The sequence below is a fragment of the Bos grunniens genome, chromosome 23 (assembly GCF_055505025.1).
Source record: "Bos grunniens cultivar Pamir isolate PY7600 chromosome 23, Bosgru_T2T1.0, whole genome shotgun sequence".
NCBI classification, from domain to species: Eukaryota; Metazoa; Chordata; class Mammalia; order Artiodactyla; family Bovidae; genus Bos; species Bos grunniens.
The window spans coordinates 49,552,813-49,577,898 of record NC_141187.1 but is presented as its reverse complement, the minus strand read 5'-3'; the positions used below and the strand labels follow the sequence as shown (position 1 = coordinate 49,577,898).

Sequence of the window (25,086 nt, the reverse complement as noted above, 5' to 3'; positions counted from 1 at the left end):
TCCTCAAGTTTAATTTTCAGTCAAAGTTTAACTTCTGAAAAGCACTCATCCTACTTCCACCTCACAATATCGTAACAAATTTTTTAGGTCGCAAAAGTGTGCTCACTTCCAGGGTCCATAGTCTCTGATCCGAAATAAGGATTTCGGGCTTCCTCCCTGCGCACTGGGCTCTACCGCGGGTAAAACGCTTTCAACCTTTTTCTTCAACGCCTGGCCGCCTGGGCGCGGACACGCTGGAACGCCCCTGTGTGACGTCCGCCCGGCCACGGCCGCCGAGTTCCGGCTCTCGGACCATCCGACGTCCCCTCAGACGTGCCCGCGGGCCCGGCGAAGGGCGCCTCCAGGTCTCCATTCACACAGGTAGGGGCTTACACGGCGTGAGCCCTCAGGGCCAGCGGCCCCGGCCGAGCTGACATACGTGCCTCCACGGGAGGAGACAAAGCGGCAAGCCGACTCGGAGAGCTCCGGGAAGGAAGGCCAGCCCAGGATCCGCGGGGACCGACCACACCAAGACCGCCACACACCCCACGGATTCCGCGGAAGCTCGATTTCCAGGGCTCAGCCCTCGCGCGAGGCGGGACTTCCGTCGGGAACACAGTTTCCGTTCGGGGGCGGGACTTCCCGTCGGGGCGGGCGTAGGTCCGGGCGTTCGGCGTGTGGTACCCGCACATGGCGCGCGCGTAGGGCGCGGCGGCCACTGAACGGTTCCGAGGCGGGCGTTAGCGCAGAGGCCGTTGGGCCGGCTGGCGGAACCGTCCCTGTGCTGCTCCCGCCATGGACTACCGGCGGTTGCTGATGAGTCGGGTGGTCCCCGGGCAGTTTGACGACGCGGACTCCTCGGACAGGTGGGCAGTCGGAGTGCGCGGCCGCCGCGCGCCGCTGCCGCCGCGGTCTCCTGGGGGGCGTTGACGCTTGTTTGCGGTTGAGAGGGAGGCCGGTCCTAAGCATCTTTCCTTGGGCCTCTTTTCACAGCCGTTTGGGGCTTTCTCCATCCCAACCGGGTCTTTCGATCCAGGTGACGCCAGTTGAACTTCGCAGCTCCCGGGTTGTCAGCATCCCTGAGGGGTTAGAATTGGGGAGAGCGACAGCGAAGCAGGTGCTTGAGCTTTTAACTACCATTTAGCGTTCCAGAAATGTTTGAGCACCTACTGTGTGCCTGTTCTGTCCTCGGCGCTGAAGAGGGTTATGAAAAAGACAAACTAAGCCCCTTCAGCTTGGGAAGGAGGCGGAGACATAAGTACATGGAGATTTAAATATATGGAGTTTTTTTTTTTTTTTAACACAGATGACATATACTATGCGAACAGTTAAAATCAGTTGATAGAACTAAGCAGTGACTTAACGGTCAGGGAACATGAAGTCCAGATGGGAAGGACAAGAAGGAGCTAATGTCTGGAAGCAGAGGGGGGAGAGGGGGCCGCAGGTGTGGTCCCTCCTGGCTGTGGAAGGAAGATCTAGGTCATTGTGCCCAGAGCACAGTGGAGGTAATTGAAAAGATTGGCTGGTGCAGAAGTGAGGAGCCAGAGCCTAAGACTGTGACAAGGAATGGAAAGGATCTGAGATATTCTTGATGCTGTAGAAAGCCACATTTTGAGCAGGGCAGTGACATCCCCCGGCATGTGATTGAAAGGAATCATTTTGCTATGGAGGAGATGGTTTTGGAGGGCAGGAGAGGACACGGTTTAAAAGGACTAAGAAAATTCAGTTCATAGATGATGGGTGCTAGACGGGGATGTTCTGGAAGTAGAAGGACAGGTTTCTAACCATAGAATAAATGTGAAGTGGGAGTCAAAAGAAACTGGGGAGAACTTCTACTTTGAAAGCAAAATGAAACATAGTGTTCGTTTTGGAATTCCGAGAAAATGGTTTTTACTTTATATTCATAGTAAGGATTTTCTGCGTGCAGACGGTATTGCTTTATTTTTCGGTGAATACAGGTTGATCGCTTTGTGTGTGACAGATCGCGTGTCAGTTGATCTTGATACATTGGTAAATGCTCCCCTGGGTGACAGAGCTTGCATTCTAGCAGGGGCAACCAACCTATTGAGTAACTGGACAAATTATTTGTATGCGTTTTGGGTAAGTAGTACAGAGGAGAAGAACCAGGCAGCCTTCCCTGAGCAAAGTTAATTGGATACTTCCTACATACTGGAAGGGTATGTAGGATTCAGCCAGAGAAACGAGGAAGGCATTGCAGGTCAGTGTTTTCAGGTGATCGTGCAGCAGTCCCTAGGGACCAAGTCAAGTGGGAGGAAGAAACAGCCCATGCGACTGGTGAACAGTTACCGGTCATGAGTGTGCACTGGACATTGTGAAGATGTAAACCAGTGGGTTTTGCGACTCCAGGAACTTGGGATACATTGTCACAGCTGGGGGTGGTTGTGCGTTCGTGGCATCTGGAAAGTTTGGGCCAGAAATGCTGCTGCACAGGACCGCCGCCCACAGCAAGGGATCGCTCAGTTGAGGTGGGGAAGCCGAGGTGCAAGCGACAGTATAGCTTTAACGTGCCGCTGGAGGTTGTCGGCGGTGTGAAGGGTCAATTGATGGATTACAGTTATGAAATGCTAACAAACAGCAGGGGGTTAATGATTATTTGTTTTCTTCCCAGCCATATCCATGGAGATTTGGAGCCCTCTAAGCCTTGGCTAATTAATGAGTCGGGCTTGCTCATCTGAATTTACTTAAATTCCTCTCTGACTGCGTTGAAATGCATATCATTGTGTTTTTTACGTGATTTCTGTACTTGCTCTCCACCTGATGGCTCAAAACTGGTAGTACTGCCTCTTTGGAATCTGACCTGCAGACATGTGTTGGCGTGCACAGTGGTTTGTTAAAATTGAACATACCAGTTAAGTGGGAGATTTTCCACAAAAGTGCAGAGTTCTGGCTTCTCTTGAAAAACTAAGAAGATTCAGTAACGCTGGTCTGAATTTTCACGTGGCAAAAACAGACCCTGTTAGTTGTGATTCCTTTCTCTGGGCCAGTTCTCTGGGTTTGACAATCCCTGCTTCTCCCATTTAGTTATACCCGGCCCTCTTCTCCCATTTGTGCTGCTTCTCATCACCATCCTTCCTTTCAGGAGCAAGGGTGATTTGAAGTTCTTTGTGTAACACAAGTCTTGATAAAGCTCTTTTCGTTGTAGAGTGATAATTGAGTTCAAGGTAAGGCTTGAAATAAAGCTTTAGACTTTTTCCCAAGTTTTGTCAGAAAGCCTCCCCTGTGTGCTCTTAGAGCAGCTTTGTGAGTGGTTTTCCTGGAGTTCAGGTCTGTTGTACTGATCAGAGCTAATTCATTCGGCAGAGAAAATAACAAAGGCAGGAGCGGATTTAACAACCTGATAACAACCTGATGAATACTACTTTAGTCGGACCTGGAGAATCACCCAACGGCTGAAATAGAACTCAGAAACAGGACAACTTGGCATTTGAATTTATTGGGCGATACCTGTTGTAATTGAACCTTTTTGATGTATCTGTATAGATTTGTCTACTCTCTTTTAAATAAATACATGTGTAAGTCCAATTAAGAATGTGTAAACAGGCTAAAACATTGTTATTTCTAGTGAAAACATTGACTTGAAGACCCTCAAAGAGGAAGATGATGTTGTGTTTGAAGACCTTCAGAGTAACGCCAGTGAGAAGATGGGCGAAAGTGAGCCGGAAGAGGAGGAGGGCGGAGACTATGATGACGACGATGACTGGGCGTGGGGCGATGGCGTCGGAAAGCTCACCCGTTGTTACGCTTCAGGTGGAGGGAGTAACCCTCAGGTATTTTATACACAGTCCTGTGCGTCTTTGTGTTGTTTGCTTATGTCCTCTTTAGTTGTCTTCTGTTGTGGTAACAGTCACGTACTATACAGCACACCGAGTGTTCACCATGGATACCGTGCAGTTCCGCGTTCAGTGGCACCGCACGCTTTCACATTTGCGCAGCTCCACCAGGGTCCAGCTCCCGAGCTGTTCACTCTGCCAAGCTGAACCTCTGTCCCCACTGGGCACTAAGTGTCTCTCGTCGGTTCATAAGTGAAAACAAAGCACCTCTACATACTTAATCTGCTTTTCTTTATTTACTAGTTAAGCTGCATTTTTCTCTGTTTTGTTACTATTTGCAGTAAACTGCATATTTGTGTCTTTTCCCAGGCAGTTTTTTTAAGGCTCTTAATCTTATGATGATTTAAATAATTCTTTTTAAATTTACTGATTATGGAACGAATCCACATCATCATCAGAAATATGGAAATGATGAAGAATGAAAGTCCATGTAGGCTAGGACTGCAGGGCAACATAGCCTGCAAATCTTTCAGTAAATTCGAGAGCCACAAAAAGTCCTTTAAAAAAGAAGGCGTCTCTGAATGTCTAGAATATTTCAAGTGCATTTTTAAAAACCTCTTGGGTAAAAAATAAATTAAAAAAAAAAAACCTCTTGGGTAAATGTGATTGATCCTACCCTTCCCTTAGGGTACTCCCCTAAGTATTGATGCTTTAATAGTTAACTATGAACCAAGGGAAGATGTGATGAACTTTAGGCTTGTATGTAAATCTAGAGCTTTCATTTCTGAAACTCATTTCTTCCAGGCCAATAGACAGACTCCCAGCTTCAATGCAGCTAAAATGTCTACTCCAGCAGACAAAGTTTTACGGAAATTTGAGAATAAAATTAATCTAGGTGAGTTTTTAAGATATAATTCCTCTCACTAGGCAATGAGAAAACTCTTCAAAGACAACAAAAAGTGTTATAAAATTTTATTAGATCAATCAATGGATATATTGAGTGTTAGAGGGTAAATATTAAAGCTTAGAGGAAATTAAAATTTAGTAGTTAAAAACATGACTTTAAGAAAAGACTCCAGCTTACACTTTTTTAGTCCTGTGTTCTCTCCTGTTATGGAAATACAAAGGTGCAGTATTCAAGTTATCATCAGTTTGTACTAGATTTTGTAGTAGGGTTATCTTGTAGTAGAATGGTGAAAACACTTGAATATAATCAAGTGTTGAATATAATCAACTATTGAATATAATCACATTTTGTTTGACTTTTGGTGTGGCCTTAATCATTTCATGAGCCATCGAATGCAGGGAATCAGTGTGAATTTGAAGCCTCTTGGGAAACACGGGGTTTTCTTTCTCTCGTAGACAAAAGCTGTTAGGAGCATGGTATGACAGCTCTCACATCTGATCATCCCTAGCACAGACCTGTGATTGGAAGTGAAACTGACATTTTTAGAATTATAATATTTATGATAGTTGTACAAAATATTAAATGTCTGAAAGAGCAGATAAAATATTTTTTAGGGATTTCTGAATCTAGATTTCTCTGGCTGAGAAATGACACCTGTTATGATGAAAGTGATCATCTTTGTTAGTAAGTGCTTGCCCTTAAAAACACAAAACACACTTTTCGTTACTAAAATACATTGCTACGTGTAATAAAATATTTAAAAAGTAGAGAAGGGAAAGGGGAAAAGTATCCTATTCAGAAACTTTTTCTTATATGTTGTTTATGTTATGGATTTTTTTTTAGATAAGCTAAATGTTACTGATTCTGTAATAAACAAAGTCACCGAAAAGTCTCGACAAAAGGAAGCAGATATGTAAGTAATATATCAAGTGTATACAATAAAGTAAATAAAATGTGACTGATATGAACTAATTGTAGACAGATTAGTAGCATCTCTGTCATAATTCTTTTACAAAGGATGTTCTTTTTTACACCTAAATCAATTCTTAAGTTTAAGTTAGGATATTCTATGCCTTTGTAAGTTGAAAATATAGATGAGTTTTCTTAAGAAATCTGTGCTGAAACTATAATTGTGTAAAATTCATGAAAGTGCTCTCAGGGTAACAGTGCTTGTAGATTTCAGTTTAAAATGTTAGAGTATAAAAAAATGTCCCGTTTTTAAAGCTTATTAAGGATTGGTCCCTTTCATGAAGTAATTTTTTAAAATGGAAAGTGAAAGTTAATTGCTCAGTCGTGTCCAACTCTTTGCAATCCCACGGACTGGACATGCCCAGCTCCTCTGTCCATGGGATTCTCTGGGCAAGAATACTGAAGTGGGTTGCCATTTCCTCCTCCAGGGGATCTTCCCTACCCAGGGATTAAACCCGGGTCTCCTGCATTGCAGGCAGATTCTTTACCAACTGAGCCCCTGGAGGAGCCTTAAAAATGTAAGAGCAGATTTAAAACTAAATAGTTTAACTGAAAACAGTTTCCATTTACATTTCTGTTCTCAAAACCAAATATTTAAGATTTGGCTCACCTCCTATTGCTAATAACTCTAAAGCATTAACAATATGTTACAGAAAACAACACTAAGATCATAAAAATAGCAGTGTTAGAACTGAACTTAAAACCCAGTTTTCTTCTGGTTTATTATTACGCGTAAGGGATACCAGCTTTTTGAGAAACAGTGCATCTTATTTCACTAAACTGCCTGTTTGGATATTTATTAGTTTAGGTTAGTCTGTGAATTGAGTCACATAGTATGTGAGCCAAAGTAATCAGAGTCTGTTTTTATATAGTAGCTGTGTTGAAATGATAAAAGCTTGTTTCTTTGTAGAAAAGGACTCTGAAGAGAAAGCCTTATAAATTACTTTAATTCTGTACTAAGAAAATCATTAACGGTCTAAGAAACAGTACTTACAGACTTGTTCTTTTTCCAGCGTAGTTTGTTTTACCGCACTGCTCTTATTTAATCCTTCTGAAATATGGACGGAAGTTTTTTTTTCTTACTGCAGATACGCTCCCTTTGCCCTAGGGAACTGAACGGCTTGTGAAAGGCAGTGAAGTTTCACTCAAGGGTGAAACTACAACGAGGTTATGAAATGTGTTATTAAAGAACTACCTGCTTAGGAATATCATGGAACGATGTACATTTAGAATCTTTAGATTTTGGCTCCTCTGAATTCTGAATGTCACCTTTACTTTTTTGGTTTTGTCTTAGGTATCGCATCAAAGATAAGGCGGACAGAGCAACTGTAGAACAGGTATGGTGTAAATGAATGTGTTGCATGCTGTTTAAAGTAGTACTTCTGTCTTTGAATCATAATTTGCTTTGATCCTCCTTGCTTCATGCTAATGTCACCTAGAATTGCTTCTGTGTAAAATTGCTCATCCTTATAGTTTTGAGTTTAGAGATCTACATTTTGCTTTATTTCTAACAGCACTTTAAATAGATAAATTAGAATCATGCCCTGCTTCTATGGCCCATGAAGCCACCCAGCAATGCTTTCATCTTCTTGGGGGAAGCAGAACTGCCTGTAAGACCAGGAATCTTTTCTTTTGTCTTAAACAAGGTCTGCGGAAATTTTGTGAGCCTTCTCAGGAGATGAGTCAGGTATCTACCACAAAGTGTGTGTGTGTGTGTGTGTGTAGGTGTGTGTGTGTAGGTGTGTAGAGAAAAGGAGAGAGACAGATAATGCCTTCAGATATTCAATTAGAATCCCTTACTTGGTTTGGAAGTTAGACTTGTTTTATTCTTTATGCAGGAATGAGGGGGCAAACCCGACTTTCCCCACCATGTGTCAAAGCTTGTAATTGGATATTGGAATTGACCCAGGTATCTGATGGGAAGAAAGTGATGAAATAGGTCAGACCCTCACTTCTGCCCCCTGCCAGCCTCCTTACCCATCCCGTACACATAGCACAGACACAGTTTGGAGTAGTGGTATTCCAGAGCATTCCAAGTATTGAATTGAAGCCCTGTTGATCTACAGTTCCATGTCAGTTTCGGGTGTACAGCAGTGACTCAGTCAGACATGAATCTTCAGATTCTCTTCTGAGTTACTGAACAGGCACAGCAGCCTTCAAGTTCATTGCCTTCTGTTCATTGCCTTCTGTTGTGTTTTACTTGAGACTGACTGCTTTGACCTTGAAGGAGATAAGCCTTTCCCCGATTTACCCACCTCTAGCAGGGGTCGGCCAGCTCTTTACAGAGCTAAATGATAAACACTTCTGGCATTGTGGGTCACAGTTCTCTTTTTTCTTGACTACATCATGCCACTTGAGGGATCTTAGTGCCCTGACCAGAGATTGAACCCAGACCCTCTGTAGTGGAGAGTCCTAACTGCTGGACTTCCAGAGAATTCCCAATTTTTTAAAATATTTCAATATGTAGAATCCCTTTTCGACTTGCAGGCTGTAGAGAAACCAGGCTGTGGCCGATTGGACTCATGAGCTGCAGAGTGCTGGTGGTCGCTTGGAGCTTTGTGTCCAGGGCAGCCGCCGGGCTGGCTTGTCGTGTGCTGGGATTGCACAGCACACCAGGCTTTGAAGACTGTGTGTGAGAAACAAGATAAGGCGCTCTCTGATAACTTCTTACTTTGCCGCTTGTTGAAATGATAGTGTTTTAGATATACCGGGTTAAATAGAGATTAATTTCACCTGTTTTCATGATGGCTGAAAAATACAAAGTTACCTCTGGTTTGATTGTATTTCTGGTAGTTGTCATGGGTCTGGAGTCAGTTTCTGCTTCCCTTGGACCTGTTGGCCTTTGATTTCCCCGACTGGGTGAACCTGCGGGTTTCTTGCCTCTCTGGCTCCTTTGGGTCTCATCTCACATTTTACTCACTGCGGATGAGTGAGTGAAACGCTGCCATTGCCACTCTCTCTTCGCCGAGCAGATCGCACAGTGCACTTAGTTCTGGTTTCGTGTCTAATGCTTCTGTGAGAGATACTTGGTCCGCTGTGTCTGAACATTCTACTTTTTCGCATTTCTTTTTAGGTGTTGGACCCCAGAACACGAATGATCCTGTTCAAGATGCTGACGAGGGGCGTCATAGCGGAGATCAATGGCTGCATCAGCACCGGAAAAGAGGTGAGGCAGGCTTTGGATGTCTGAATGTTTCCATGTTCGCTTTCTTACTTCAGATACCAAAGTGGAACTACAGTGCAAGCGGCAGTCGGCAGTCGCGTCCGACTCCCTGCAGCTCCACAGACCGCAGCCCACCAGGCCCCTCTGTCCATGGGGTTCTCCAGGCAAGGGTACTGGGGTGCGTTGCCTTTCCCTTCTCCAGGGGACCTTCCCGACCCAGGAATCAGACCCTGGTCTCCTGCATTACAGGCAGACTCTTTACCACGTGAGCCACCAGGGAAGCCCCCCCAAAAGTGAAACTCAGGCAAACTTAGTAAATAAACTGTGCCAAATCAGGATGGTTGAATCAGTGCCATTTCTTAAAAATGGCTGTGTTGGTGTTTATGGCTGGGAGGATCTATGCACAGAAGCGTGCCCCCGCCATGTGCCAGCCCATCCAGGCTTGCCCAGCGCTGGTTCAGATGGTCAGACAGTTATGATGGGGGCAGGGGTGGGGGTCTAGTCTCTCTGAGTCAGCACACGTCTTTCTCCATATGGCTGTGGAGAAAGACAGGCATGTTGCTTTTCAGTTAGCAACTTATTCTGTGAGAAGCAGTTCTCAGTGAAACTCACTTTACAAATCATGAGATATAAGAATGTCTTCAGATGTTTTCCACATACTTGAAATATAAAAATGTTTGAAACTACTCATGTGTGTACATGTATATATGTAGGTATTTAATTTGAAGACTTGTTTTTAAATTACTTTTTATTGAGGTATAGTTGATTTGCCATGTTGTGTTAGTTTCAGGTATACATCTGAGTGGTTCAGATATATATATATCTCGTGGGTCCTTGTTGGTTATCCATTTTATATATAATAGTGTGTATCTGTTAATCCCAGCCTCCTAATTAATCCTTCCCCTCTCCTTTCCCCTTTGGTAACCATAAGTTTGTTTTCTTTGTCTAACATATTTAAATTGTTCTTTACTATATATGTAAGTAGGAGGTATAGTTACTACACCTTTTAGTATTATGTTGTATATTTTAATTCACATATTCAAAAGAGGATGGTATTCTTTATGCATATTATTTCAGTTTACTGGACTTTTTTAACTTTCAAGGATAAGAGTCAAATAGATTGCAAAAGCAAAATATTATTTATATTTATTTAATACAGACTTAATTTATTTTGTTTTTGACTTAAAATAGGCTAATGTGTATCATGCTCGCACAGCAAATGGAGAGAGCAGAGCAATCAAAATTTACAAAACTTCAATTCTGGTGTTCAAAGACCGGGATAAGTACGTCAGTGGGGAATTCAGGTAAGCTCAGATTTTTTTTTCCCCAAGTGGCTTAATTTCTATATCCTAAAAAGGAAAAACTAGAATAATGGAATGATTGAAATAACAAGTATTTTTCTCATTCAAGATTTCGCCATGGCTACTGTAAAGGCAACCCCAGAAAAATGGTGAAAACGTGGGCGGAGAAGGAAATGAGGAACTTAATCAGGTGACTGTCGGGGGTTGGGGGGTGTGTGCGCTCGTGCACATGCATCACGTGACTTGGGGGTGTGTCTGTGTGTTCCGTGTCTGCCTGTCAGCCCTGGAGCTTCGCTCCCAGCAGACCTTGATCCTGCCAAAGCCAGGGACTCTCAGGGCTCGTCCAGTCCTTTAGATGTGCAGAGGTAAACAGGAAGTGTCTCTGGGCAAATAGGAACCACCTTCTCTCCAGGTCGTGCAAACCCATCGCGGAAGAGTTCTGCCATGACTCACGCTTACTGTGCAAGGCTGGGTCACGTGAAAGCCTTGGGAGCCACGTGAGGTTTCGAGTTTGCTGAGAGGGTGACAAAGAGCCAGTGGGATTTGGAGCAGGCACGCGCCATGATGAGGCTGGGAGGGTGACGCGTCACCTGTGCGGGTGTTGGAGTTTGAGGCAGTTTCGTTGGGCCCTGGGCTCTGTCATATTCCCTCGTCTTCAGTCCAACTCGGGACACGCTTGGATATTCTTTTGGCACCTTTGTATCAAGTAAAGGCATCTTTAGGCCTCCTCATTTGAAGTTTTAAACATGCTTTAAATAATGAAGGTTTTCTATCTCTCTTTCAAATATTTTTTAACATTTTATTTGCTATATCTAGGTGTCATACACTGGGTATTTTTGTACTATGAAGTAAAGTCCGGGAGATAGTAAAGGACAAGGAAGCCTGACATGCTGCAGTCCATGATGTCCCAAAGAGTTGGACACGACTTAGCAACTGAAAAACAACCAAGTCTACTTGTTTGAAAGTTGTTTTGAAATCTTATGCTCAATTAGCGACTGGCCACGAGTCCACTATTTTTATTAATCATTGTTTACACTGATCAACTCAAAAGAGAATCGCAAACATACCTTCTGTGTTTCATCAGTTCTAAGGGGCCTGTGTCTTCACAGTTTTAACACCTCTGGCTTTGAACTGGGTGTTAGAGGCTGTGGGACCCAGTTCAATTGCCAGTGCTTCGCCATTCTTGGTGATGTGTAACGATGCCACTTAGAGTCCTAGGCACCTTAGAGTTCATGAGATGAAGTAATAAATGGAGAGGCTTGGGTGCCGTTCGTTCGTAGCCCTGTCTGTCTTGTAGCTGCAAGTAAGCACACTGTCGATTGTTTCAGAGTAGACGCTTTAGATCGTTTGTTTCAGCTTCTCATTTGTCCTTTTCTTCTGCCTTCATATCACAGGCTAAACACAGCAGAGATTCCGTGCCCAGAACCCATCCTGCTGCGAAGTCATGTTCTCGTCATGAGTTTCATCGGCAAAGACGACATGTGAGTGCATGGGAGAGCTCATAATTACATGCCCAGCGTTGTATTTTTAAGTGCTTTGAATCATCCAATATATGAATATTTCCCGTTTAAATAGTTCCTTTTGTCTTGGAATATTTTTTAATAAGTCTTTCCCACTCTATTAGTACATAGGGTTTTTAATTTGTTTAACCTTTTTAAGTCTCAAAATGCTTCAGAGCAACAGAGCTCACCTTGTTTTTCAGGAATGTCTTATGCTGGCAAAGCACCTGTTTGTGAACAGCTTTTTAGAACCGTATCTCTAGAGTGAACTAAACTGGTCAGTGATGAACCATAGAAGAAAAGAATGTGTAACAGTGTAGCAGGAAGCAAGAAAAACTTGAGTCTGCTTATCTGAATTGTTCACTTTATTTTTGTTCAAGGCCAGCGCCACTCTTGAAAAACGTCCAGTTATCAGAGTCCAAGGCTCGGGAGTTGTACATGCAGGTGATCGAGTACATGAGGAGAATGTACCAGGACGCCAGGCTGGTGCACGCGGACCTCAGTGAATTCAACATGCTGTGAGTGGGTGGGCCACGTGACCCTCCACGAGGCCCCTCGGAGCCTGTAGGGAAATGAACTAAATCCCAATCCAAGAAGTCATCTAAATTCTCAGTTTTCAAGTTGCCTTCCACAGGGTCACAGGGTAGGATGTGTTTGGTGGCCTCAGTCACAGGATTGACTGCTCTGATCACTGGTGGAGTTAAAAGGACTTGGGAAATTTTCTCAGTTTTCATCTCTTGTTAGTCACAGTGGCTCTTCTCCTTATCCACTTTGGTCACATTATTAGTGTCTTCTGTTGCTCTTAAAATTGAAAGTTTTAAACAAGATACAGGCAAGCAGCAGTGTGCCTTAGGCCCCTGTGCCTGGCCCTGGGGCAGTGTGGTGGCAATGTGGCTCAGCCCCTGTGCCCTGGCCCACGCAGGTACCATGGCGGAGGTGTGTACATCATCGATGTTTCTCAGTCCGTGGAGCACGACCACCCACACGCCTTGGAGTTCTTGAGAAAGGACTGCGCCAACGTCAATGGTGAGTGGAGACTGGGCTTCTCCCTGGTTTGTTTGCACCTGTGGCTCTATGCTCTGCTAAGCTGTTGATAGAGAACCGTGGTACTGAATCGTTTGACTCAGTGATACTGACACCCTCGGCTCAGTGATGGTGAATTTTATCTGTCTGTGAAGAGGTTGGAATAGCAACCTTTTCCCTCGCAGAGCCCTCACAAGCGTCTTCTCTGGCAGATTTCTTTCTGAAGCATGGCGTTGCCGTGATGACTGTGCGGGAGCTCTTTGAATTTGTCACGGATCCATCAATCACATCCGAGAACATGGATGCGTATCTCTCAAAGGTGAGGTGGGGCCGAGACTGGGAGGAACAGGAAGCAGCGGTAGTGGTGGCGTTTCTGTGTCACTTCTGAGGACTCGGGGTTTAGGAGCATTTTTGTTCATCATGACAGCTTCCAGAGACCTTTTCCTTCTGATTTCACAGATGAGGGATCAAACTGTAGTGCAAAGCCAGGTTTCTGGGTAATGGATATATGTTCTGTGGGTTGAATGTGAAGGAAGGTGATTTTTGTTTTCTTTCCAAGGCCATGGAAATAGCATCTCAAAGGACCAAGGAAGAAAGGTCCAGCCAAGATCATGTGGATGAAGAGGTAAGATTGATTATCTGTTATAGCCTTGGAAACACTTGTGTCTTGAGGTCTTTTTTTTTTTTAATATATTGCTGGGGCATGATCTTGATTTCATTAGATATGCAGTATTTTAAATGATGATGATGTTTCCTTGAGATGTAACGTGTTACATGATTAAATTGACCCAAGTTGTGTAACTTAACATACCATTATATCCTTCCATTCCTGGCCTGTTTGCCCCTAGTCAGGCATGGAGAATATTTTTACAGAACCCACTGGAGGATGTGATTCAAGAAGGAAAAGCCAATTTTAGTCTGCTTTAATGTGAATTTTTTTTTAACTTTTTACTTTGTATTAGGGCATGGTCGATTAACAAACAGTGCTGTGATAGTTTCAGGTGAGCAGCGAAGGGACTCAGCCACGCATATACACGGATTCATTCTCCCCCAGACTCCCCTCCCATCCAGGCTGCCACATTGAGCAGAGATCCCTGTGCTATACAGGAGGTCCTTGTTGGTGACCCCATTTTAAGTATAGCCGTGTGTGTGTGTCCATCCCAAACTCCCTAATTATCCCTTCTCCCCATCCTTCCCCCCAGCAACCATAAGTTTGTTCTCAGACCATAAGTCTGCAAGTGTGTTTCTGTTAATGTGAATTTTTAAGGGATCTAAATGTTGATTCCCATAACGTAGATTTTATATATTTACGTTTGGTAAAAAGGAAGACTTTTTTTAAGATGTTGGGAGTCAGTATGTTTTTTGTGAAAGTGACCCATCACAGGCTTTTTAAAAAAAATAATCCTCAGAGCTCTTGGGGTGATGGGTGAGTATAGGGCACCCCATACTTCCCAGCTGTGGCGCAGGGCAGACGATATTCCCCCACGGAAGACCTCTTCCTCTGCCGTTTGTAGCCAGGCAGTGCTTGCTCACAGCAGCTCCTTTCTCTCCCACTCAGAAATGCCACTTTCTGGAATACAGAAGGAAAAAAGTGTTACTCCAAGGGTAACCGTTTATCAGTCCGTGTTTTATCGTGAGTCACAGACTCCTGTGGCCCAGCACACAGCACGGGCCGCACCAGGTGTGCAGACAGCCTGGCTGAGACTCTGCACCGGCTGTGTGACGATGGTGATGACCTCTGTGACTGAGGCGTGAGCAGGCTCAGTGCACGTGAGGAGCCGTGACTCAGTCTCCTTTTCACTTTTCTTCTGCATCTGTTAGGTGTTCAAGCGAGCTTACATTCCTAGAACCTTGAATGAAGTGAAAAACTACGAGAGGGATATGGATATAATGATGAAACTGAAGGAGGAGGACATGGCCATGAACGCCCAGCAGGACAATGTGAGTAGCTTGGTTTGTCTTCAGCGAGTTCACCAGGGAAGCCGTGGTCTCCAGTGTTGCCTTTGAACTAGTAAGATAGCTCCTTCCCTTTGCACAGCGCGCCCTCTGTGTACGTTGCTTGTGGAAGACGTCAGTCCACTGGTCTTTACGAAAGGAAACGAGTGAGGCCAACAGGCTGTAATCGCAGGAAAGGAAGATGTGTAAAGAAGTCCAGGCTATAAACGGTTACTGTGCTAGATCCATCGACACATGTCTCAAGGACTGGAAAATTTTTTTCTGCTAAAGGACCAGATAGTAAATATTTAAGGCTTCGCAGTCCAAGAAACAAAATTGAGGCTACTGTATGGATCATTATATAATGAGAGAAAAAATTTCTCCCAAATGTTTGATGACATTAAAAATGCTTATAATATTGAATACATACAGCTTTTCATGATAATGACAAAGGGATAGAGTTATTTGGGGGAATAGAAAACATTACACTTAGCTGAGATTCAGAGCTAGGACTGCCTGTCACTGACTGGTACAGCTGTGTATCCATAAAAGCCCCCAGGCTGCAGGTGTGTGGAGGCCCTGGTGGGCGTGCAGCCCTGCTGTGGTTATGGAGAAGAACCACACCCACCCTAGAGGCTGTGTCCTGTGAGACACAGCTTGGACACCTTTTTATACTCACATGAAGTATCATTTAGCTGGCTACAGTATCCTTTCTTAATATTGCAGCATATTTCAGTGTTGAGTTTTATGCTGATTCTCTTTTTTTTTTGTCTCTTTGGTTTTAAGATTCTATACCAAACTGTCACAGGACTGAAGAAAGATCTGTCGGGTGTTCAGAAGGTATGAAGAACAAGTATTCATTTACATGAAAACTCAAAAGGATATAAAATTGTGTGTCAGGTATTATTAGCATTGAAATAACAAGGGTGCGCTGTTACTGGTATAGATACTTTCATGGTCCATGGGCATCGTGTTCGTTCCTTTTAACCGTGAGACTGAGCTGTGTGCGTGCGTGGTTTGTTGCTTACTCTGCCCCGAATCGGTCTGTTGTAGCTGAGGCGTCGATCCTTTGTGTATCCTATCTTCTCTGGTGAAGCTGTTAACAGTAACCACGTGCTTCTAGATGTTTCTCTAAGCAGCTTAAAATGCCAGCAGGGTCTGGTCTTGCCCTGGCGTGCAGTCTGCTGAAGACCAGGCTCACGAGTCCTGCCATCTCACGCCGCAGATTCCGGTAGTGATTTTTCTTACAGCAGCTTTGTTGTATCTTAACATTTCAAACAGCAGAGATTAATTCTAATCTAAGCAGTAATAAAGGTGGTTCTTCTTCTGATGTTCTTAATGGATGTTCTTAATATGAAGGTTTGTGGTTTACATTTTGAAAGTTGACTGTCTTGTTTGTGGGAAGAATTGGACTAGGAGAATTCTTGGATTCTGCGTTTCTGGTTTTTTGTGGCAGGTGTGACAAGGATAGTTGCGCATTGAATTCCAGAGCAGGAAGACTCTGTTACCACTGCAGGAAGCCTTTTTGTACCATCACCATGTAAAGATCTGTTTGTTTGTTTTTTTCTTATGGAAAGAAAGCCTCGTGCTTTAAAAAATGCTTCCTGCTGCTTTAAAAACTGCTAACCTTCAGGGAAAAAAGTGAACATGTTTTTTGTTTAAAGATTGTCTTCCCTCTTGGATTAACAAATGTTCCACTTGAAATTTAATCTGCAGGCCAACAGCTGTGAAGTTATCCAGATATGTTCACTTTTCTTTCCTATCTGTGTTCCAAATCCCAGCTCAGCCCTCGGAATGTGCTGCAGGGGGTGGAACAGTCCTGCCGTTGATCTGGGTGGCTCCCCGCGTTGGGAGCGTCCTCAGCCATCCTGGAATGGCTGTTTCAGGCTTCCTGCCGAGCGTGGATCCTGTTGTTTTGATGTTTCAGTACGGAATGTCATTTTCAAAGTCTGTCTGTGAGGCTGAAATCTGAATTCTGTCATTAACTCATTGAATGCCAGTAGGTAACTGGCTTGTTGAGAATAACATGGTCCTGTGATGTTTTCAAGGTCCCTGCACTCCTGGAAAGCCAGGTTCAGGAAGAGACTCGTTCTGATTCAGAAGATGCAGGGAGCGCGGAGTGCTCTGATACAGACTCTGAGGAGCAGGGGGATCACGCCGGCTCCAGGAGGCCCCCTGCCGACCTTGAAGTTGATAGAAAGGTTAGCTGAGAGCGCACGTTCCCACGTTTGTCAACACAACCATGCAGTCCCTTGAGGCTGTGTGCTCAGATGTCTGGATCAGAGTAGCTGAAGTATCAGTTTTTGGTTCCTGAAGTGTGAACTTGGCTTTGGTGGCAACATCATCTAGAGATGGGGCTTCTTCTAGGAGCCCTTGGGCACTGCCCAGGGCAAGGACACACTAGTTTCAGTGCATTGATTAAAAGTGGTTGTCATGCACTTGTGCAGGTGATGCTGGAGTGGCCCCTGTGGTGAATACCAAAAAACCATTCCAGGGACATTTTTACAGCCAGCTCCCTATTTTCAGAATCTCAGATATTTCTTCCACTGCTGCTTGTAGACATAAGAGATGCTACTGATGCAATGATCCATGACGGCTGAGTAACTGTTATTCTTTATTCTTAGCCTAATCCTTTAAACCCTGGAGAGTGTAGGTTCCAAGACTTCCAAGAGACATCCCCAGCTCCCTAGTGCACGTTCTCCCTTTGTCTCCTGGAAATACGTATTTTGTCTCTCATTCCAACATTTATTTCTGTTAGAATAAGAACCATATAAAGAAAAGGAGTCGCATACATTTAATAATGTCCCCATGGGCATCTGTGTTGATGGTCTTGAAATGTCTGTGAATAAATTGTAAAGACAGTTTTCACCCCCAGTTCCACCACCAAGCCATAATCATTTTCAGTTTTTTCCTGTGACACTCACTTTTTATCTTTTTACATATATTTAACAATTTAGTTGTAATAATAATATGACTACTCAGAATGAATGAAATTTGCAGACTTTTTGCTTTTGGTTTTTTTCGAACTTTTTTTTTTTAAACCACTAATTGATTTATCGGTGTTGGGTCTTAATGGTGACACACATCCCATGGGCTGGCTGGCTGGGGCACATGAGGGACCTTCGTCCCCAACCAGGAGGGGGCCCCCCGCCCCTGGGCCTTGCACAGCAGATCGGTAGCCACTGGACCACCAGGAAATCTTCATACTTTTTATTTTTGTTTTACAGGAAAGAAAAAAGATGGTCAAGGAAGCCCAGAGAGAAAAAAGAAAAAACAAAATTCCTAAACACGTGAAAAAAAGAAAGGAGAAGGCAGCCAAGATGAAAAGGGGCAAATAGGACCAGGACCGTATCATGTTCAGTAATTTTCCATCAGTTATGTTTCGTGCCTGTGCACTGAGCTGCCTCTGGAGGACTGGTTATTGATTTTAGCCAAATGGTTTTTGCTGCAGTGTCCCAGAGGACCAGTTCTCATGTTTTCATGTAATTACGTAAACAGCTCTGAGCTCTATTGTCTAGGTCCATTCCCTAGCTCTATGTAGTATTGATAGAGGATTTACTTAAGTCATATTTTAATGACCTTTATACAATTTTATTTTTGTATATTTTTATCTTCTGTAATGTTGCTTTTAAAGCATTGTAATTATTTAAACATATTGAGCATTCCCGCCCTTTGTGTAAGTGTAAAGGCACTTTGGACAAATTTAGGCAAGTTGTTTTTGCTTTGTTTGTACCAAAGACCCACCTGGAATTATTGGACTAAAAGGCCATAGTTTCTACGAAAGGGAGATACACCGATACAGAGAATTCAGTTGGCTGTTGATCTCATCGTTCATTGCAGCTTCATTCTGTGTGTACTGACAATTATTTATAGTGTACTTTTCATCTTTACTATTCTTCTCTGAGCTAGCACCTCCCAGTTCATAAGCTATTTCACATTCAAATATGTGGCCCATTCATTCATTCATCAACATTTGGGTATTTAGGTTTGGGAGACAGCAGTAAATCAAAGGCAAATTCCATGGATAATCCTGCTGCTGCTGCTAAGTCGCTTCAGTCATGTCCGACTCTGTGCGACCCCATAGACGGCAGCCCATCAGGCTACCCAGTCCCTGGGATTCTCCAGGCAAGAACGCTAGTGGGTTGCCATTTCCTTCTCCAATGATGAAAGTGAAAAGTGGAAGTGAAGTCGCTCAGTCGTGTCCAACTCTTAGCGACCCCGTGGACTGCAGCCTACCGGGCTCCTCCGTCCATGGGATTTTCCAGGCAAGAGCACTGGAGTGGGGTGCCATTGCCTTCTCTGTGGATAATCCTAGTTTTCCTTAAATTGAAGCTTGCACTGACTTGGATCTGTGGGTTACTGAGGGACAAGCAGGGTCAGCTGTGTAAAGCAGCCAGAAGTTACTGCCTTCAGGTAGTTTGCATTTTCATAGGCAGACGGTGTATCAGCCTAGTAAATTCCATGGAAGAAATAGCACTGCTTGGGGCAGAGGAGGTATGCACGTTTAGAAGAGGCCATATTTGGGCAAATACTTGAAGGCTGTGACTTGTGTGCCTGTCGGGAGAGAATAATGGTCCAGGCAAAGCAGACAGCAAGTGCAAAGGCCCTGAAGCAGAAGTGTGCCTGAAATGTTCAGACACCAAAAGCTAGGGCATTGTAACCACGGGGGGGGGCATCGTAACCACGTGGGGGGCGAGGGCGGGTCAGGGAGATGGGACATAGCGGCTTAGACCGGGTGGTGGTAGGCGCCTGGAAGGTTTTGAGCAGAGGAATGATGTGGTCTGACTTGTTTTTAAAGAATTGCAGTCACTCTGACTTCCATGGAGAATAGACCAGGAGGCAAGGGGTAGGGGCCGGCTGGGTGTTCATCGTGACTCGCGTGAGAGGTGGCAGTGGCTTGTTCATCGTGACTCGCGTGAGAGGTGGCGGTGGCTTGGCATAGGATGGTAGCAGTGGACACGGAGAGAGGCCTTTGGACTCTAAGTACAGGAGCTACAGGGTGTGTCATGAGAAACGCCGGTTTTAGCCGTGGAATCTCCCCTAAACTGGAGCTTGCCCTGCTTGTTTGAGAATCGGTGGGTTATTGAGGGAGGGGCAGGGTCAGCTGAGGTCTTAAATTTTAAGCAGACAGCTTAAATTTTATCTTCATAATAGTGTCCCTTCTCGGCTTGAAGTTCAAATATGAAATTCCAGCAAAACACAGTTGTGTCTCCTCTGAAATATTCTACAGTGAACACAATGGAGGAGAAGACAGACAGGTGGCTGAGCGACGCAGTGCCCTTGTGAGGGGGTCACCTTCAGCACCCTCTGGCTTTGGCCTGTGCTGGGCCTCCTCCCCAGCCAGGTGTGCTTAATCCAGGTGGTCAGGCTCCTCGGTGCCATCTTTGCTGAATCAAGTGCAGTCGCTGGGTTTGGAATCAGTTTCCCTGGGCAGAGCCAGTGTTGCCCGGCTGGCCAGTCTTCATCCCAGGCTGCCAAGAGGAAGTGGCTTGTGGTGCGCTCGGACGGGACCTGCAGGGGAATTCTGGCTCGAAGCCCCTCCTTCCTGACAACGTGCTGATGTGGCCTTTTCCCCGTCTGGATTCTGGGCTGTAGCTGTGGCTGAGCGGGAACCACCAGTAGCCTTCTTTCGGGACGGGTCTGATGCCACTTCCCTTGTTTGACTCTCACCAGGAGATCTGGAAGAAGGAGCCCCGTCTTAGGTAAATGTCCAGAGCGCCTTTCTGGCTCCAGTTGCAGTAGAATTTGCACACCTGATGGGTTTGGTGTCCCTGAATTACTGGTTGTGCAGTGACTTTTCCCTTTGCAGGGGTGAGCTTTGGGGGTCTCTTGGCCCAAAGGCTGGGACATCATTTTGTCCACTTTGGACATAGCTGGTTTTCTGTCCTCTATTTCGTCGATTTTCTAATCCCTTAAAAAAGTGCAGGCGTTACTTCTCTCAAAGTTGACTGTGAGGGATCTGGGTGGTTTCATGGAAGCGCGGAGTCACAGTGGTCTCCTCTGCGGCTGGAGTCCTTATTTTTCCTTTGATGAAGCAGTTCAGGGACAGGCCCTTTCCCCCGCCCAGGAGCACAGCATTTGAGCCTGGTCTCAGAGTGAAGAGGTAGGTGGGTGCCACAGCCGACATCCAGTTTTCTTCAACTTTTGCTTCTCTTTTATGATGGTGGACTCAAGGTTGGAGAGTTTTGTAGTTTGGTACCAAGAATGGTTGGAGAAGATCTGTCCTTTGTGTGAGTTTCTATTGAGTTCAGTGCAAGCAGCTTGCTGTTTCTTGGTTGCGGGCCCATCCTGTTTTGTGGCTATGATTTCAAAGCTGAGAAAGTTCTTCTAGAAGCTGGTAAAAAAAATTCAGTCGAAGGGCATCTTGAGTGTCATGGGCTCTGAAGGTTGACATTTCTAAAAGTCCTTTTTGTTTTCAAGAGCTTAACAGATCTTCTGATGTTTGGTTGTGTGTACACATAAAATATTCAGGGCTTGACTTGGACTTCTGGGGCTTGCTTTTTGATGATGTGAAGGTCACGTGAATCAGCAACTACAGCAGATCCTCGCTGTATAATTTCCTGTGAAGATTTCCTGTGACCCTGTCAGATAGATGAGGTTTTCAACCACTGGTGGTCATAAAACAGGAGTGCTCCATGTTTTCTGTTTCTTGAATCAGACTAGGTCGTTACATGCCCTGCATTTTGGTTGGAGTTTTTAACTTCCATATGCTTTGGGTTTGTGTTGCCTTGGACATAAGGGCATTTATTGGTGTTCCGGGGGCGGTTATAATATTGGGTGGGTCTGGAAGCATCTAAGCTGGTTTCCAAAGGAAAAGACAGCTGTCCCACAACCGTGCTCTCCAGAGATCTTAGTCCCAGCGGAAGCGCTGTGGGAACCTCTGGGCTTGAATTTGAAGAATGAAGACTTGTGGACTTTGTGACTTTGGTTTTCATCTTTCCTTCACTTTCTGTATCACTCTACTTCCTGCTGTGACGGCTGGCAGCCGCGGCCGCTGGGAGGGGGCCCTCGTACCACCTGGAGGAGCCACACAATACCCTATTTCCTTTTTTTCCAGAGTAGCAAGGGTGTCATCTGTGTGAGCACAGCTGTCTCCAGCTCTCTGAGCGCTTTCTGCCTTTCTTATCACCGGGTAGTAATTTCAAGGCCAAGCAACTTGATCATCTCGGGGTAAAACTTGACCCTTTACACATCTGCCACGTCGCTCTCCTGGGGTCGTGAACCCGTTGTGGCAGGATGGCAGGTCCCTGGGCCCGGGTGCCTCAGCTGGAGTGGGGCAGGCAGGGGCGGCTGGTGAAAGCTGCCTGGGAGCAGGCGCCCCTGTGGCTCACGTCTGCGGTATAGCGGGGGGTGTGAGTGGCTGCCTCGAGGAGCGGAGGGTATTGAAGGCTAGACAATTAGGGGACCTAGGCTGGTGTTTTGGAAGGACCGTCCTGGGTTAGGACAGGCCTGGTTGTCTGTGAGAGACATGTGTGAGTCTCCAGCAGGGCCGGGGTGTGGGCCGGCCACTGATGGGGGGTGAGTGGTGTCTGATGACGTCACTACCGTCCGGCCAGCCAACATTTAAATGGGGCAAGGAGAGGGGTCCCCCAGAGGGGCAGTTGAGGATACGAGGCGCTTTGCTGGCGTCGGACGCCACATGGGTCCCACACGGCCCTGAGGGAGCGTCTCAGGGTGGTGAAGGTTTGGGAGCCTGACCCCGTGAAGCAGGCACGTGCCACCAGCGTGTGGAGTTCAGCACCGTGCCTGCTTCGTGGGGCTCCTAAGAGGGACGCTGAGAGGAGCTCAGGGGAGCTTGGCCAGGGCTGGATCAGGCCAGTGAAAGGGAACTCAGCCACTGACTCTTCGGTGTTCCCGCAGCGGTGTGAAAAGAGGTTCACGGAATCACCTAGAAGGTACCTTGCCTCTCCCCAGAAAGGCTGAACTTCAACCTACAAAGCCTCTTGCTGTGGTTGGCAGGTTACAGGAAACACGAGCTCACAGGAGCAGAATCCACGATGCTGGGAGGATGTGGTCAGTGGAGTCAGAAAAAGGGCAGCAGGGAGGGAAGGAGCCAGACGTCTAATAAAAAGGAAAAGAGGTCTAAGAGACGTGTCCCAGTGCTGTGGACTTCAGCTGGACCCTGGTTAGATGAAACCAGTTGTAAAAAGATGGGCTGTTTGGGATTTCTTTTCAGACAAACAGGGAAAACTTAAGCATGGAGGAGGTGTCACGTGATAGTAAGGGATCGTTCGAGCAAGGGATCGTTTGTTTCACCAGATACGATAGTGGTATTTGTGCTTGAAACGGTTCCCTCAGAGCCTGGACGAAAGTCTCACTGGGTGAAATGAATAGGATGCCTGTGATTCAAAATTCTCCATCCTTCCTGACTCCCCGAAGGACAGCGGTGAATGGTCAACAGTTGCTGAGACAGAGTACTAAAGGGTGTCTTGGGATTCATTACACTCTTCTCTCTCTTACAGTTTCTGTAAGAAAAGAGCTGGGGTTTTTTTGAATCGAAGTCTATTAAGTACTTAAAACAGGGCCTGCCACATACTTGTAATGCCACATACTTGTACTGTATTATACAAGTGTCTGCATTTTTATTTTGTTTGTTCTTTTTAAGTAACCTTTTTTTTTTTTTTTTTGCCCGGTCTTTAATTGTTTAATCATCTGGGCCAAAGAGGAAGGCCTCAGGAGGACTGTTAGTACCTTCTGGTACCGGCCCAGCTCGGTGTCCCCTGACATGCCTTTGGTTCTGAGATTCCGTTTCCCCTGGTGGAGGCAGTTCCAGAACATGTGTGCTGAGCTGCCCTGAGTCTCGGTTCTGCCCAGCCTGCCCATCCCCTTCGCAGTGACCTGTCCTGACCACTCCTGGCATGCGGTCTGCCCCCTCAGCTGAGGCCCCTGCAGTCCTCGTGACCTTTGCGTTTTTCTGAAGCTGCTCTAACTGACAGGCTGGCCCCGTGTTACCGCACTTCGCAGACACCGAGACTGTTTTACTGATTGAAGGGCAGTGGCAGCCCCGTGCGGTGCATCTGACTGCCGTCCCTGGCGCCGTCTGCTCACTCGCACCCCTGGCCACGTGGTGGTGGTTCTCGCTTTCAAACCCTCTGCCAGCAAAAAGGTTACAGCTCGCTGACAGCTCGGGTGATGGGTAGCATTTTTAGCAACAGCACTCAAGTGTGAGCATCACTCTTATATGCACTGGGAAACCAAACACTCCGTGTAACGTGTTTTCCCGCGATAGTCGCTCTGTCACGGCTGGGAGCCGAGCACACGGTGCGTCCGTGCTCTACCTGTGCGTGCATGTCTGAGATTTCCTTACACATGTTGTGTGTCTTTCCCTCACCTCCCAGCCTCCTAGAATAAGCTCCACTTTATTAAAGACTGGGCAGGGGTTTTTACCTTTGTTCAGTTTTGTGTTCCTGCACCTAGAATTGTGTCTAAAATATCATAAATGCTCAATAAATACTTAAATGAATGAATGATATACTGTGTTTCTTAAAGATGGGGCTGTGACATCAATTGCGTCTCTCTCCCCCCACCCTGCCACTGCGATGACTAGGAGCTGATGTGGGTTGACTCGTGCCCTCCAGCCCTCTGTTCGGTGACCAGGTCTCGCCACTTTAAGGTGACCGGCCTGAGCGACGTCAGGGACGGGGCCGCCCCTGCAGCCTTCTGTCCCCAGAACCTTGGCATCAGCACAGCTCCCCAGCCAGGGGAATGGGTGCACCTTAACTGGGACTGTTGCTTTGACTTTGCCCACGTGAAACCGTTTGACACCAGTGTTAGCCGAGTGCTTGGGCAGCCGTGGATCAGCTGATGCGTGATTCAGAAATCCCAAGTCACTGTAGCATGGGAGAGCGGGAGGCCTGGTAGAAGCCTAGGCTTCTGTGCACACGTGCCGCCATCTCTTCCCAAGCACAGACGGGAAGTTTGAAGAGGTACTGATTACAAGAGGTGGTTCTGGTGGTATCCTGTGAGAATCGTTCCAGATACAGATGTATTTTTGTGGGGTGGGGTGTTAGCGCCACTTCCTACTTTCCCATCTTGACCTCCTCCTCAAGGGAAGGTCCTAAGCTTGAACATGACCTCCGCTTCTCTGAGAAGCTGATGACCTCCCACAGCGACACACAGGGCATGCCCTAGTCCCAGGGGTGGGCATGAATATCGGGAAGCGCTTAGTCTGGCCCAGCCTGGTTTCTTTCACTGAATGATACCGAGACATCAGCAGCGACGCTGGGAGCCTGCCCCCTGCCACCCAGCATGTGAGCGTGGTCCAGGCTTGCTGGGGTGGGGAGGGGATGCTGGAATGGATAACCCACCTTGCTTCACAGGAGAATTTCTCATCACACAAGATGGTCATCAAATTTCTTCTTTACAATTCTGTTATTTTAAAAACCGTAGCCTAAGTGGATGACTCTTAACGAAGGGAGATATGAAAAATGTATTTTTTAGAAAAAGGGTCTCAGGAAGGCTTGAGGAAGAAGGAGTGAAGCACAAAGAAAGTACGTGTGAGGGCAAATAATTAACAGCC

The 25,086-nt window shown here is 45.9% G+C and overlaps 2 protein-coding genes across 3 annotated transcripts in view; one reads left to right on the top strand and one right to left on the bottom strand.

Annotated features, from left to right (window-relative positions):
- The window catches only part of CAGE1 (cancer antigen 1), a 36,688-nt gene extending 36,128 nt beyond the window's left edge, over window positions 1-560 (bottom strand). Inside the window, exon 1 of the mRNA XM_086370360.1 lies at window positions 107-560. Coding sequence (XP_086226486.1) covers window positions 107-119 — 13 coding nt within the window. The 5' untranslated portion in view covers window positions 120-560. The remainder of the gene's footprint in view (window positions 1-106) is intronic.
- Window positions 143-24,030, top strand: RIOK1 (RIO kinase 1). 2 transcript variants are annotated; one of them, XM_086370357.1, is made up of 17 exons: window positions 143-360; window positions 3,563-3,767; window positions 4,575-4,665; window positions 5,521-5,590; window positions 6,941-6,983; window positions 8,720-8,812; window positions 10,001-10,113; window positions 10,220-10,300; window positions 11,505-11,591; window positions 11,990-12,127; window positions 12,532-12,635; window positions 12,845-12,951; window positions 13,192-13,257; window positions 14,454-14,573; window positions 15,354-15,407; window positions 16,616-16,768; window positions 17,795-24,030. In XM_086370357.1, exons 2-17 carry the CDS (start codon window positions 3,642-3,644, stop codon window positions 17,903-17,905), a joined length of 1,557 nt encoding a protein of 518 aa, XP_086226483.1. In that variant the 5' UTR covers window positions 143-360; window positions 3,563-3,641; the 3' UTR covers window positions 17,906-24,030. The 2 variants fall into 2 exon arrangements, with proteins under 2 accessions (XP_086226483.1, XP_086226482.1); XM_086370356.1 differs by lacking the exon at window positions 143-360 and adding an exon at window positions 644-845.
- Window positions 24,031-25,086: the final 1,056 nt, after the last annotated feature.